Source organism: Nicotiana tomentosiformis, chromosome 1 (genome assembly GCF_000390325.3).
Source record: "Nicotiana tomentosiformis chromosome 1, ASM39032v3, whole genome shotgun sequence".
In the NCBI taxonomy this organism is placed as follows: domain Eukaryota; kingdom Viridiplantae; phylum Streptophyta; class Magnoliopsida; order Solanales; family Solanaceae; genus Nicotiana; species Nicotiana tomentosiformis.
In genome coordinates this window covers 52,156,791-52,171,723 of record NC_090812.1, presented here as the reverse complement: position 1 = coordinate 52,171,723, position 14,933 = coordinate 52,156,791, and the positions used below count along the sequence as shown (strand labels likewise).

The 14,933-nt window shown below is 36.2% G+C and overlaps 2 protein-coding genes across 3 annotated transcripts; both read right to left on the bottom strand.

Moving 5' to 3' along the window:
- Positions 1 to 6,430: 6,430 nt before the first annotated feature.
- Positions 6,431 to 10,887, bottom strand: LOC104116996 (glyoxylate/hydroxypyruvate reductase HPR3-like). The gene is made up of 2 exons (XM_009627969.4): positions 10,225 to 10,887; positions 6,431 to 7,453 (listed from the first exon to the last, which is right to left on the bottom strand). The coding sequence occupies exons 1-2, from the start codon at positions 10,681 to 10,683 to the stop codon at positions 6,932 to 6,934; spliced, it is 981 nt and encodes a 326-aa protein (XP_009626264.1). The 5' UTR covers positions 10,684 to 10,887; the 3' UTR covers positions 6,431 to 6,931.
- Positions 10,888 to 11,686: 799 nt separating this feature from the next.
- On the bottom strand, positions 11,687 to 14,883 carry LOC104116993 (glyoxylate/hydroxypyruvate reductase HPR3). Of its 2 annotated transcripts, XM_070182704.1 has the most exons (3): positions 14,320 to 14,883; positions 12,389 to 12,610; positions 11,687 to 12,295 (listed from the first exon to the last, which is right to left on the bottom strand). In XM_070182704.1, exons 1-3 carry the CDS (start codon positions 14,881 to 14,883, stop codon positions 12,089 to 12,091), a joined length of 993 nt encoding a protein of 330 aa, XP_070038805.1. In that variant the 3' UTR covers positions 11,687 to 12,088. The 2 variants fall into 2 exon arrangements, with proteins under 2 accessions (XP_070038805.1, XP_009626261.2); XM_009627966.4 differs by having other exon boundaries at positions 11,687 to 12,610.
- Positions 14,884 to 14,933: the final 50 nt, after the last annotated feature.

The window sequence follows — 14,933 nt, the reverse complement described above, 5'->3', positions numbered from 1 at the left end:
CCTTTTGCCAAATCACGCCCAGCGCGCTCGGCGTAAGAGGAGGTCGAGGCTAACTTTCGAACCCAGTCCTCGAGGTCAGGCACCACTTGTGGCATCCAAGGGGCAGCTGAACATCAGGGAAGGATATCAAAAAAAATCAGAAAAGGACATGAAAAGTGAACAAAAATCACTTACGGTCAAAATTCCATTCTTCAGGGAACGACATCTTCTCCTCCGGAATGAGATCATGGGTCCTTACTCGAATATAATGACCCATCCAACCCCGATCCTTGTCTTCATCGATGCTCGACATCAAAGCCTTCGATGCCCGACGATGAAGTCTCATTAGTCCTCGAAAGATCTGAGGCCGATACAGTCGTATGAGGTGGTTTAGAGAAAAATCCAACCCCCCGGCTTTGATAAAGAAGAAGCGCAATAAGATCACTATACGCCATAAAGAGGGATGAATTTGGCCAAGGGTGACTTGATACCTTTTGCAGAAATCAATAATCACCGAGTCGACGGGTCCCAATGTGAAGGGATAAGTATAAACACTTAAAAAACCCTCCACGTAAGTGGTAACACCCTCATCGGAAGATGGAATTTGCAACACGACCTCGGAACCCCAGTTGCAGTCTTTTCTGACGGCCTCGAGGTGATCCTCCGTTATAGAGCACGTATACATCGATACGTGTTCACATCGACCCAGAACGGAGGAAAGATTCTCCACCTTAAAATCAGTCTTCAAAGTGCACGGGCCAGGAACATAGTCATGAACTGACGGCTCCACCAGCGCCTTATCATCAGACGGCCGTGAGGAAGAAGCTTTTTCCTTCTGAGGTACGGTTTTGAAAGTTTTCGTCATTGATATGAAAGGGAAGAGCGCAAAGGAAGGTGAAGAAATAGACAGCACCAAAATTCTGGTATGGACGGCCCCGTAGCAGTGAAATAGAGAGGATAAATAAGAAAGTTTGGAAGAAGAGAAGGCGCAAAAGTGGTAAAGGTTGTATGGAAAGACTATTTATAGACTAAGGTACGACGGTTCGGTATCAGCGGTGGCCGACCACTGTCTGACACACATTAAATACTTCGGCAAAATCGAGCCGACGTGACGCTATCACATACGTCAAGATCGGGTTTGATAGAAACATCAGCATAAATTTGATCGAGCCGCAGGAAAATCATATCGTTCCTCGCCACATCCTTTCCGAGAAACAAGGGGACTATCTGTGTACGATCAAAATCGATTCTCAGTCATAAAGACCGGTCGAGACAATGACGTTTCAATCGAAGGATATCCACATGACAAGCTCGGATGAATCCCGAAGTAGGAACGTCGAGCTTCGAGCTATAAGACCAATCAACAGCAAAACTCGATATCATTATCGAGTCCGTGTCCGAATCGGACTACGGGGCAATACCGATCGATACAGGCCCCGAATATCGATGACCCAAGGCAGAATCGAGCTCGAACCAAGACTGGGGGTTCGATCTAACACCAAGCTCGCAGACAAGAGCCGTTACAACCGCACCGAGGGGGAGAATCTTGGCGAGAATCAAGGAAGAGACAAACCATCATGGGTCCTCCACTATATGTATTATTTTATTATGTTATTATAGATAAAGCAGTGATCCTCTACTATAAAAGGGGGATAGACTGCAATAGACGCAGGTCTTCCAAGATACATTAAGATTTCATTGTGCTTTGTTTTTCTAATACATTTCAGTCTTCCCGTCCATCATTCTCATTTTACAGCAAAAATACCTGTATTGTCATTTTGTATCAAAGAATTTTGCATACCCTTAGAACCATATCTAAATTTAACGTTATCCGATTTTTCGGGTAAACAATGCTACATACCCTTTACTGTTTGCTCTACCACCAGTGGCAGAGCTACCTTATAGGAAGGGGTGTCAAATGACACCCCTTCACGGGAAAAATATATTGTGTAGTTAGGTAAAAAAAATAAATCATATGTATATATACTATGTATTGACTTTCATGTTTATGATAAGGCAAAGATTTATATTGAAATTTAAGTTTTGTGTCTCGTTGGAGTTGTTTTTGGTTCAGGTTTAGGAGAAACTCGACAAGTTCGCAAAATATCAACGTATTAAAAAGAAATAGTTACCCTTAAGACAAAATGCATCTTTCCTTTATTTAGATTTAGGTACCTTGATAACAATAATGATTCGGCATACCTCTTTTTGATGTACGTAGTCCAATATGGCCTCTTTTATGTCTGACTTATAACACTTTTTTATCTTTCACTTTTAGGTGATTTGTTTGTTCTCTTGTTTGAATGGAAAGAAAGATTTTCCTTTTTTTCTCCTCTTTATTTTTGTCAGATGTTGATGTTAAGATAAATATGTGATCAGACAAAATTTAAACTTATCACATTCGTTAAAAAGTGCAAGTAGCACACATTAAGGACAAAATAGAGTACGCAGTTTGATATGATTTGGTCATGTTTTGTGTCGATCTCTAAATATATCGATCTGTAGATGTGAAGTCATGGTAGATGAAGGTTTTAAAAGTGAACTAGGTAGACCTAACATCACATGAAAAATTATATTTAAAGGCCTACAATCTCTTGGAATCGATCGATGCAGACTTAACGTAAGATAGGACATTAGGATAAAAAATATCTAATAAGTATTATTCAGTTGAGATTATGTTTTAATTATAAATATTAATTATGTTTAATGACTTCTACTTTATGCATATGCTTTCTAAGAGTATTTTAGTCCTAATATAGATTTTAATACCATTTAAAAATATAAAGAAATTTAGTACTTTCTATTTCTATTTTATTTTACATAATGTTGGTTTGAGATAAATTTAATAAAATAAATAAAATCATTGATGATTCATATAGCTGACCGAAACTTATTTGGATTAACGCAAACCCGACCGTGACTTCAATAAGCTTTTGCTATGATTACCAATTTTCAAATACTAACTAAATAAACGTAAGAAAAAACTACCTATTCTAGAAAATAAAACTTGAAAGCATTAATATCACATTCGAAGTCAGAGTTTCAAGTCAATATAATGTATATTAAGCGCCTCGCACCCAACTGTACAATTCGTATTGAACAGAATAATATTACTTCAGTGTCGTGTCAATGTCTCTCTAAAGAAATTGAAGATAAGTCTTTTGATTAGGGGTGTCAACCCACTCATTAATTTAGAAAAATTATTCACTTTCTAGATTTCTTATCAGAAAAACCTAGCGTGCAAGAAAGTCATATTGAACCAACAAGAGAGGTAACTTATACGATTGTCACTATTAATGTTTTACTTTACGTACAGTGAAATAAATGGTTAATCTAAAATCGAAATAGCTAATATATAAGACATGTTATGTGCATGTGTTGAGAAAAAACGAGTGCCATTAAGTTTTATTTGAAAAACAAAAATGGACAAACTGCTCGCTACAAGTACAACCCCAATAAAGTGCTTTCAGATGTAAAATAATTGTAGGAATTATGAAAGGTTTGAAGTCAAAAAAAAGAAAACAATTTCAGAAACAAAAGCTACAAACGTTATCTGCTTTAATTCTACTGTTCTACGCGTGATAGCAAACACAGAATTTTGAAATCATTATTTCTTCTATATCTTTTTAACCAGCCAAATTATTATTATTATTATTATTATTATTATTATTATTATTATTATTATTATTATTATTATTATTATTAGTTTGTACATTTTATTTGGGAGGCACAAATTTTAAATATTATTGTCTCCATTGTAAGCTGTTTGCCAATTGTTTGGAAATAGAATGAGTATGTTAATGTGAGTACTAGTTAGCAAAATGCCTAGGGTGCTCTTTCATTCAGGGGTTGCACATGTCTTGTCTGATAGTTCCTCATACTTATTACTGTCACTATGTCACACTATAGAAAAATATCTGCTAGTTTGTGAAACTTGATTTTTTTTTAAAATAAAGTCAAAAATACTATAGCAATTTATAGCGTTATATTTTGTATGGTGAATTCTAACATCGACATTATCAAAATTGTTTCTAATACATAAATATGAGTCCCAGTTGGAAGCCGAAGATGTAACATTTTTGGAAATATATACACATATACTACAAGATGTTTAAGCTAATTATAAAAAGAAATTTGAAACATCATTTACCTTCTGAAATGTTTTTTTATGGACAAGTACACAACCACAAATATTAATGTCTAATGTTGTAAATAATGTCAGCCCTAATCAGATGTAATGGATATGGATTTTTCAATCATGATTTAAATTGCTTGCTTTTGGAGACTGTATCTGCTGATAATTACACACTCCAAATCACATGCAACTTCTTATTATATCCCAGAAATTAGCTTTAAGTTTTACTTTGCTAAAAGAATTATGTAAATATTTGGTGCCACTTAATTATCATGATTAAATCAATGGAAATTCAATTAATTGGTTCTTCATATAATCAAGTATATATGACTATGTAACATAACTTTTGATTATGGAAAGTGAATGATCTCTATTTTGATTTTGTGTAATTTTTAGGCCATGCAATGTGATTATTCGCAACATAAATGCATTAAAAGCACGTGAAGGTTAATTCATAGCAAAACAACTCAATGATCTTGGATTTTTTTTTTTTTTGAAAAACATTTATTAATTATAAGATATACACAAATACAAGTTTCATTAATATCTTGCTTTAGCTATTTTGCCTTTGGTCTTTCAAAACGTACAGATAGTCTTGGGGAGTTTGGTTAAAAACTATAACTCCACAGTTGCATCAAATTAAAGTTCCTGTTCAAGGGGCAACATTAGGTAGAAAGTAGGATCAAGTGTTGGAGCAATTCACAAGAAAAGCTTGACATGTCAAAAGTGAAACATTTGTCCCAACTTTTGTTTTTGATTCTGTTGGCTAACCAAAGAAAACTGAAAACTTTTTTAGGTCAAGGACTGGGACAAATAACTAAGGGCTAAATATTTAATGAATATGATAAATTCACAGCAGCAAACACGGCTAAAGAAATTTTTCTAGATGCTCATGTTAACCTAAGCATGAAAATGACGTATGTTTTGACATTATTAATTAATTAACAGTCGGCATATGCAATAATTCAGCAAAACAGACAAGTAAAACAGCACATAACATCAAACTAATGGCAGTTTTCATTAAGTATTTGAGCGTTGACATGATATAAAACAAAGATGAAGATGCTTCCTTGTTTCTAGTTACATTAATAGTTCAAACCTTAGTTTAAATGCCTATAAACAAATAATTAGTAGGATTTCAAGTAATTATCACTCCACGTATCTAATTTTGTTCCGTTGTGCCAAGTAAAATAATCATAATCCATTGCCAAACTTAGCGGATAAGTACAATCCATTTAACCATAAGAAATGAGGTGATGAATACTTCAGCAACAGTAACAATCCTAGCATATGCATATGCCTATGCCAGCCAGCATTTAAATGGCAATGCCCCTACAACTGTCGCTTTTATCCAATTCATGTCCTACATCTTTAGAGTATGTATCAACTTTTTATCACAAAGGTAACGTAAGCATTGCATAACTTTAAAATGTGGTCCTATGTAGTAAACATGGGCGAAGCTACACTATGGTTATGGTTCGGAAAATTACACTGCATATATAAGTAAAATATTAGGTTTTAGATGTATATAACATATATTGAACATCCTTTGTCATGGATTTTTTTTTACTTCTTTCAAATTTGAACACCCTAAGTAAAATTTCTGGCTTCGCCGCTACTAGTAAAGACCAAATGATAGAGGCCATATTGCTTTGCCAACATCTTCCTTAACGAACAAAACCATTCAAGTAGTTCTACCGTTCGAGCTAGCCTAACCCTCAACTGCAATTATATGCAGATTGGATTGTGCTCATCTTTACTATTCTGCTGGATACATATTACCTCCCATCAGCACAAGTACAAAAAAGAGAACTGCAGTATTATGTATACTATCAATTTATCTCCACTTTGAAACTAAACGAAATCTAAACTGTTCCACAACATCTATGATTACCACTAGCTTTGATTTATAGCTTTATTAAATCAATCAATATGTTATATGTCAAAGGGATGAAATCGTTCTGAAAAAGAACTCAGGCTTTTTGGGTAGGATAGAGCAAGATATCAAATAGTTCAAGTTATCTTCAGCCCAAAAAGTGAGGAAAAGTTGCTACAGGATCAAATAGTCTGGTGTATGAATATCTAGCAGCAGATTACAATTTAAGCATTAAGAAGCATAATTCAGCATTAATGTCTAACATCACGTTTAAAATTGATTAAAGATGCCAGTCAAGAAAATACTGAACATTGACTAGAATAATCGTGCATCTGCTGACCCTAAAGGCAGAAGGCAGAATAGCCAGACGAATTTTGTTAAACTAAACAGATAGCTACTTCTGCACAGAACCATTTGCCTAAGGAAATGAGACAACTAACTCATGCAAAAGAAAATCCCTAAAAGGGTTATAAAAAATATAGGGTTAAACATGTTAAATCTTGCATTCTTTGACAGAACGGAATTGCCAAACATATATAATACAAGTCTTTCATGGACGCTAACTTAGCTTCTTCTCAAGAACAAGGGAAAGCAGTTCTTTGTTTGTTAACTTAGGATATGACAAGCATCTGCACGACTGCATGTAATGGCATAAAACAAATGGCTTCCTTTCTGCGGAGTTGTAGCTGAATCAGATTGCTTCCTCCCTGGATATAGCATTGTGGTTTTGCATTTGTAATGGAAAACAGAAAACACTTTCCCCATTCCGACAATCCTACACCACTTGCTTCCAGTAACATGCAAATAGGTTAAGAAATTATTCTTGAGCAGCACGAAAGGCAGATTTGTACTCCACTTTTGCAGAGAGTATCCAGAATGAGATGTCGATAAATATCAAGGCTGATCTTATAATATAGGCATCAAAGTTGAGACACTATCTTCTAGTCATCCAAAACTGGCGAAAGCAAAGGTTTGTTTAAGAAGAAAGCTTCCAGATTCCCTGATATGAGTTCATATAAATCTCGAAAAGAATCCTCTGTACAACAAGCAACGTGCCGTGTCAATACAACGTTATCCAATGAAAGGAGCTCCTCAGGAACATTAGGTTCATTCTCGAAAACATCCAAGCCAGCACCTGCAATCTCTCCCTGCACCAAACATTTTACCAACTCCATCTCATTGATTACGGATCCTCGTGCAATATTAATGATAACTCCTCCTTTCCCAAGTGCCAGTAAAACCTCCTTATTGATCAAGTGACGAGTTTGCTCTGTCAATGCACAACAAATGACAAGAACATCACATTTGGTCGCTAGTTCATGAACGTCAGGATAGAAAGGGTAGGAAACAGGCTTTTTCTTCCTCGACTGGTATGATATAATGCATCCAAATGCTTCAAGTCTTTTTGCAACTTTTAGACCGATGCTTCCCAGCCCAACAATTCCTACTTTCCTGCCTCCCACCTGCCATCATCAATCACCATCAAGAACTAGCAGTTAGTAAGGCAAAAGTTATCCACACAAAATTTGTACTAGACCTAAAATCTTAAACAAGGTCTACTGGTACTAGCCTATTGCAACAAATGTTGTTCCAAACTCCAGTAAGGGGCATGGAATAAACCCAAAATACCTCGATGACTGTCCACCCACCCAAACCCAGCATAAAAAAAATTATGAACAGCCTCATTGATGTCAAGTATAGACGCCACTCTCTTGCAAACAGTTGGATTTTGTCCAGAGGCTTACCAGCTTGAGTATCAGAGGCCAAGATCCCTACCTTAATCTCTTTGCAGGTTAGCCAACTAATGACAGCATCCCACAACTAGGCTTAGTTCCAAACCAGGGACAACAGATGCACGTCACTTTTCATTTCCCACTATGTAGAACTCTATTAAGGATGAGGAAAGATATAAGCAAAGTAATCCTGACAGCCTGAGATGACATTAGTAATTAATCAAACGCACTACTGATATGAATACTTATTATACAGCCTTGTTAATCCTCAAGTCTGTAATTGCTCTACATGGAAACATAGTTTTATGCAGCAGAAACCAACCTTTGCTTAAACAAACATTATAGAAAGACAACTACACTTCTCTTCATGCTCGTTCCAAGCTCGAAGTACCATTTGTACAAATAAGAATCCCCTTCCCTACATGATTTCTTCTTCATATAGAGAGATATAGGATCTATGGGGGCAATTACTTAGAATTACATTTTGCAGAAACTATAATGATCTTTTCCTTTTCTCTGATTTCTTAGGAAGAATTCTGCTGACAGTTTTCTAACAAAAAACAATAAAAATCAGAAAACCATCTTGAACCTCGAACTATCAAATAAATAGTTCAATTTGTTCATTTGATCATTAATAACGTTTTAGGAAATGTTTCTAAGAAGGATATTGACTCATATATATCTCAAAACTTTCCTTGCACCTTTTCTTTCAAAACTATATCGGTTTTCAAGCCCGGGGCTATCAACCATTCAGCTATCTCGCTGATCTGAAAGACTAATTCCTCCGAATAGATCATGGGCATAGGGGTGGATACCACAACTATCTATAGAAAGATCTCAGGTGCAAATCCACCGATCGATGTACATATGTCTAGCATGCCCATTTGTGAAATAGTGCAGTTTTTTTTGGCACCTTTTAGTGTGCTATAGTCCATTGATGTTTAAACCTTCCCCACTTCAAATGTCGAGCTCCTGCTGCGATACTGAATAATTCATTTTTGGACTGGTGTGTAGGCAAGGGATATAGAGATATCATAAGGGACACCAATTGCGTTCATTTTAAATTTAGCAGTTAGCCCCACATAGGATCCATCTCTTAATTTTGCAATGTGTGCCTGTGGATGTCTCATTGAGCTAACTAAGCCATCATATGACAGAGTACACATATTGAGCTCACAAACAACCTAAAATGGGCAAATAGGTGTGTGCCTATGAACCTTAGGCTCCTTTCTACGTTGTTCGTTACTTTTGTGGTTTTGCCTTTCGTGTGACAAAGTTTAACTGAGGTATTGCAGGGAAGTATTAGAGAGAAAACCCTTAAGCAGCCTAGATGAAAAAAAGTTTCTGATTAGAAAGTAGGAGAAGTGGAGTGATAGGAGAAGCTAAAAATTATGCTAGTACTTCACTTGAATCAAATATGAGTGGGAAACTTTCGTTTTCTCTGCATCAACATTGAATAAAATTTTCACGTTTGGGATATAAAATCTTCTTTCCTGCTTAAGGGAAATAGATATTGTAGACCTACAACATTTTCACTAAATTGTTCTTTTCAGTCAAAGAAACAACTTGTTATGATGGATAATTTTCCGAACCACAAATTTAAACATTTTTTTCTTTACAGTCATATTAAGCGAAACAAAAAGATATGCATCAGCAGGGGCGGATTTAGGGGGGCGGAAGGGTGTTCACCCGAACCCCCTTCGCCGAAAAATTACACTGTATATGTAAGGCAAAATCTATTTTTTACCTCTATATATTATATTTTGAATCCCCTTGACACAGCCCAAAAGCATAGCTTAGTGGTCAAGGGGGTTAAAAACCTTTGTAAGGTCATTGATTCTATTCCCACTAGCTACAACCCTTTTAATTTTTTCCTTTTTTTGAACCCTCTTGGCGGTAATCCTGCCTCCGCCACTGTGCATCAGTACGCAAGAAATTCAATTGCTTTCTAATTTTTTCCTAAGCCGAGGTAATTATTAGGCTTGGGCCTTTGAAAATGGAAAAGGAATGTAAATCCTACTTGTGCCTGATATAAATGCAGGTTGCTAAGGTAGCTATGCTTCTCGAAACCATATCACTAATTCATTTGTCAAATACTTAATTTCCACACAGATGATTTCTGACATAATATACATGAGACTTCTAAATGTAACTATGAGTAAATCACCATATGAAATTAGAAGAAAAGTTTAAACATCATACATAAAAAGTCAATAAGATGATAGTATCAATTTCACTGGCTATGCAGGCTCAGTAGCATATTACGACCTCCGTCTTGTGGTTAGTCTGTTCCCTATAATATCTTTCTATATTTAGAAACAATTTAACTTTACACTTCCCATTTTTGTGCTTAATGAGAAATGTATTGTCATACAAGCTTATTTTAGACCACAAGTTCCATAAAATTTCCTTTTTTAAAAAACAAAATCATGTCTAGTCAAACATCACATAAATTGGGATGAAGACAGAACAAGAACTACAGAAGAGCAAAGTGGCATTACCTTGGAACAGAGGGGAAAATCCACATGAAGTGACCAAAGACCATTCTTAACAAACCGATCAGCAACAGAAATCTTTCTAAGAACATCAATCAACAATCCAACAGCAAAGTCAGCTACATCCTCTGAGAAAACGGAAACAGCGTTAGCAACTGAGATTCCGCGGCGGCGACACTCGACGAGATCAATATGGTTAACGCCAGCGCTGGTGGTAACGATAACTCGGAGCGAAGGGAGGAGGCACAACAAGGAGGAAGAAATCTTGCCAACGAAATCTTTGGGAGAAGAAATCATGGCTTGTACGGATTGAGCATGTGTGGAAATAAATTGTTCCGATGGAAGCGAAGATTCCCATGGTTTAAGGAATCGGAATTTGTGGGATAACTGTTCGCCGTAGATATTGAAAAGCGTTGGCTGACCTAGGACTATTACCTCCGGCAAAGCAGTGTTGGGTTTTGCCATTGATGAGTTTGAGAGTAATCTTTGGAGGAATCTTTTTCTTGTTTTGTGTACGGAAAGATTATTCAGTTTGTCAACTATAAAAGACAAATTAAAGCAATATATGATAATTTCTTGAATTTTCTGCTTTTGTTGTTTCGGTTTGGTTTTTTCTGATTACAGGAATATTAGGTGTTGATGTTGATTTCTTAACTGTAATTTCATTTTTCATGAATTCATCAAAACTGAAGAATTAAGGCATATATAGAGCTAGTGCTTTTTCATTTGACATAAGCCATATATAGAGCTAGAATTAGAAACCGCTATAATTTAAATTCCTTTTTTTGAGAAAAATATTTTTATCTAGTTAATAGTCTTGATTTTTTATTTGATTTGCATTTCGATTTTTTCTTAATATCAAATATTAAGGCTTGGATATTCAAACTTAGAAGAAAGATTCTTTTTTTTTTTTTTTGGTAAAGGATTAATAGGTCAAAGGTAAGGTTCATGCGGGGAAGAGAGTTGAGGTGAAAAAAATAAGTTCAAATGCCAACTCATGACATAATACATTTGATCACAACCTCACCCACGCGATAAGCAAACATTAGATAAAGAATAAATAACTGGTGTATGAATATCTAGCAGCAGATAACTATTTAATAAAGAAACAGCAAGCCTCAGTGTTTTGATTATTGCGAAGGAAATACAACATGTAAAGTTTAAGTACATTGACCGGTAATACATTTAAAGGTGATTGCCAGATTGCCATGACTATATATTAAAGCTACGAACTTGATTTTCGGGTAACACAGAAACTCTATAGAATAGATAAAAGTTTCTATTCTACCAATTAAAAAGGAACTTATATAGAGTGGTAGATTTATAAATTCATTTGTGGCATTAAGAAATGGTAAACCCTTTATTTGTGGCATTAAGAAGACACCATTAACATCGACAATCAGCTGAAATTCTATTTTCACACTACAAGGAGTAATCCCTTAACATGAGATCACAGAGAAACCACACGTTGAAAATAGAAACTCATATTGACAGATTTCTATGTCTAACATCACTGAAATCAAACACTGAAAGTTGTATACGACAAGCATTCGCATGCGCACAAGTACAATGTCATAAAACAAGCAGCTTCTTTCTGCAGAGTTGTAGCAGATGAATCAAATGCTTTTCTCCTGGTTGTAGCACAATCATTTCATATTTGGTATGGAGAATGCTTCTCCATTAAAAGGATCCTACAGAACTTGCTTCCAGTAATACGCCAATAGGTTAAGGAAGTTTTTTGTCAAGCGGGACAAAAGGCAGATTCATACTCCACTTTTGCTGAGAGTATCCAGAATGAGACGTTGAAAATATGAAAACAGATCAGGAATTCAGGATACATTATATAGATCTCCCAGTTGAAAAGAATATCTTAGTCATCTAAAACTGGAGAAAGCAAAGGTTTGTTCAAGAAGAAAGCTTCCAAATTTCCTGACATGAGTTCATATAAATCTCGAAAAGAATCCTCGGTAAAAAACGCGACATGTTGTGACAGTACAACATTATCCAATGAAAAGAGCTCTTCAGGAACATTAGGTTCATTCTCGAAAACATCCAAGCCAGCACCTGCAATCTGTCCCTGCACCAAACATTGCACCAACTCCATCTCATTGATTATGGCTCCTCGTGCAATATTAATGATTACTCCTTCTTTACCGAGTGCCAGTAGTACCTTCTTATTGATCAGGTGATGAGTTTCGTCTGTCAATGCACAACAAATGACAAGGACATTACATTTGGTTGCTAGTTCATGAACGTCGGGATAGAACGAGTAGACAACAGGCTTTTTCTTCCTCGATTGGTATGATATAATGCAGCCAAATGCTTCAAGCCTTTTTGCAACTTCTAGGCCTATGCTTCCCAGCCCAACAATTCCAACTTTCCTGCCTCCCACCTGCCATCATCAATAACCATCAAGAATATACAATTAGAAATGCAGAACTTATCCACACAAGAAAATTTAGTAGACCTGAAATCTTAAGGATCATGAACAATCAAGGAAACCAGTTGATGACAGATAAAACCATGGGACACATGGTACTAGCCTGTTGCAACAAGTATTGTTCCAAATTTAACCAACTGAAGTCAGGCAAGGAGCATGAGATAAACTCCAAAATTCCTCCATTAATGCCCAGCCACCCAAGTCAGCATAAAAATCTTTATAAACAGCCTCTGTAATATCAAGTACAGACACCACTCTTTTGCTGACATTTAGAAGCCTTTGCAGTTGCCAGATTGAGTATCAGAGCAATATAAATAGCCCAAACCTTGTTCTCTGGCAGGTGAGGTCCACTCATGACAGCCCAAACTTAAGGCTTGGATTCAAAACAGGGACAATTCATGCATGTCACCTTACATCCCCCAGTCTGTGGAATTCTGATGAGGAAAGTTCTAACTTCTAAGCACATTGAACCTGTTAGCCTGACATAACATTTGTAAATTGATCTTTAACCAAATGCACTAATGATTATTGAAAACTTGTTATACAGCCTTGTACTCCTCGACTGTGCAATATATTTAAGGAAGAACAAGGCATGACCAGAAACATAGTAAACTATGCAACACAAACCAATCTTAGCTTCAACAAACATTATAGAAAGACGACTACAGTTTCATAACTATCATAATCTTACAGCACTCAGATGTATTTATGCTACTCTCACTATCCAAATGGGCACACAAAATTTGGACTTCACATTAATACATAATTCAATTTGTTACATGATTTTAACTTTTCTATTTAAAGTGCAGGTCTCAAAATTTTAGAAGAAAAACGTTTAGGAAATAATATGAGAAGGATAGTAACTCATATATCTCAAGACTTTCCATGCATGTTTCGGCGTACAATAGTCCCTCGATGTCCAATAGCTATCCCCTTCAAATGCCATTTTCTTGTTTTGATGCTAAACAATTCATTCTTGGATTGGCAAGGAAGCAAGCGCTATAGTCATCGTGAGGGACACCAATGCATTCATTTAACTTCGTAGGAATTTAGACATAACTTCAGCCAAATATTATTTGCAAATATTGAAAAATTATTTGGAAGTCAATGTTTGTTTTACAATTCCGTCCATTATTTCAACTTCAACTAGAAATAGAGAATTTAAAGTTGAAAAAATTGCTTGAGAAGTATTTCAAGTCAAATAATAGTTCTCACTTCCAAAATGTCATCGTTTCTCCAAGTTATATTCATGTCCAAGAAAATCCAAATGATCTTTTTCAACTTCAACTTCGAATACTCTTTTTTTCAACTTCAGTAAAATCTCCAAGCAGTTTAACTCTTAGCCCAATACAGTACCCATCTCTTATATTTAAAACAAGTGCACGTGGAAGTCCTATTGAGCTAATTAAGCCATGATAGAACATATTACCCAAATTTAGGAGCTTAAACATACCCAAATTGGGCAACCTATGAACCTTAGGCACAATCCCAGGTTTATTCATGTTTAACCAAAATGGATGATTTTCCTAACCACATGTATATGTGAGCGTACTAAAATGCAATTATGAGTTCAACAACAATTACAAAATCGTAACAAGAAAAGAATTACAATCCGGACACAAAATTTTAAGATATCAATGGAGAAAGCTAAGTGACAGTACCTTGGAAGCAAGTGGGTAATCCTCATGAAGAGGCCAAAGTCCATTCTTAACAAACCGATTAGCAACAGATATCTTTCTAAGTACATCAATTAACAATCCAACAGCAAAGTCAGCTACATCCTCCGAGAAAACGGTACCAGCGTTAGCAACGGAAATTCCGAGGCGGCGGCACTCGTCGAGATCCATATGGTTAAGGCCGGCGCTGGTGGTAACGATTACCCGAAGAGAAGGAAGTTGGCGGAGCAGCGACGGAGTAACGCAGGTCGTGCCGGAGCAAAACATAGCCTGTACGGTTTGAGCGTGTGTGGAAATGAATTGGTCCAATGGAAGTGAAGATTCCCATGGCTTTAAGAGTCGGAATTTTGAGGAAAATTGGTCGCCGTAGAAATTAAGAACCGATGGCCGGCCCAGGACTATCACCGCCGGCAGCTCGTCCTTGGGTTCTGCCATTGTTGAGTTTGATAGTAACTCCTTTTTTGTTTTGGGGCACATGTTATTGGATTCCACAGGGTCCCACCAATATAAGGAAAACGGTAGGGACAAATTGATGAGTTTGATTTGCATTAAATTAATTTAATTTAATTTCAACAAAATTTCCAACGATCAAAAGAAAA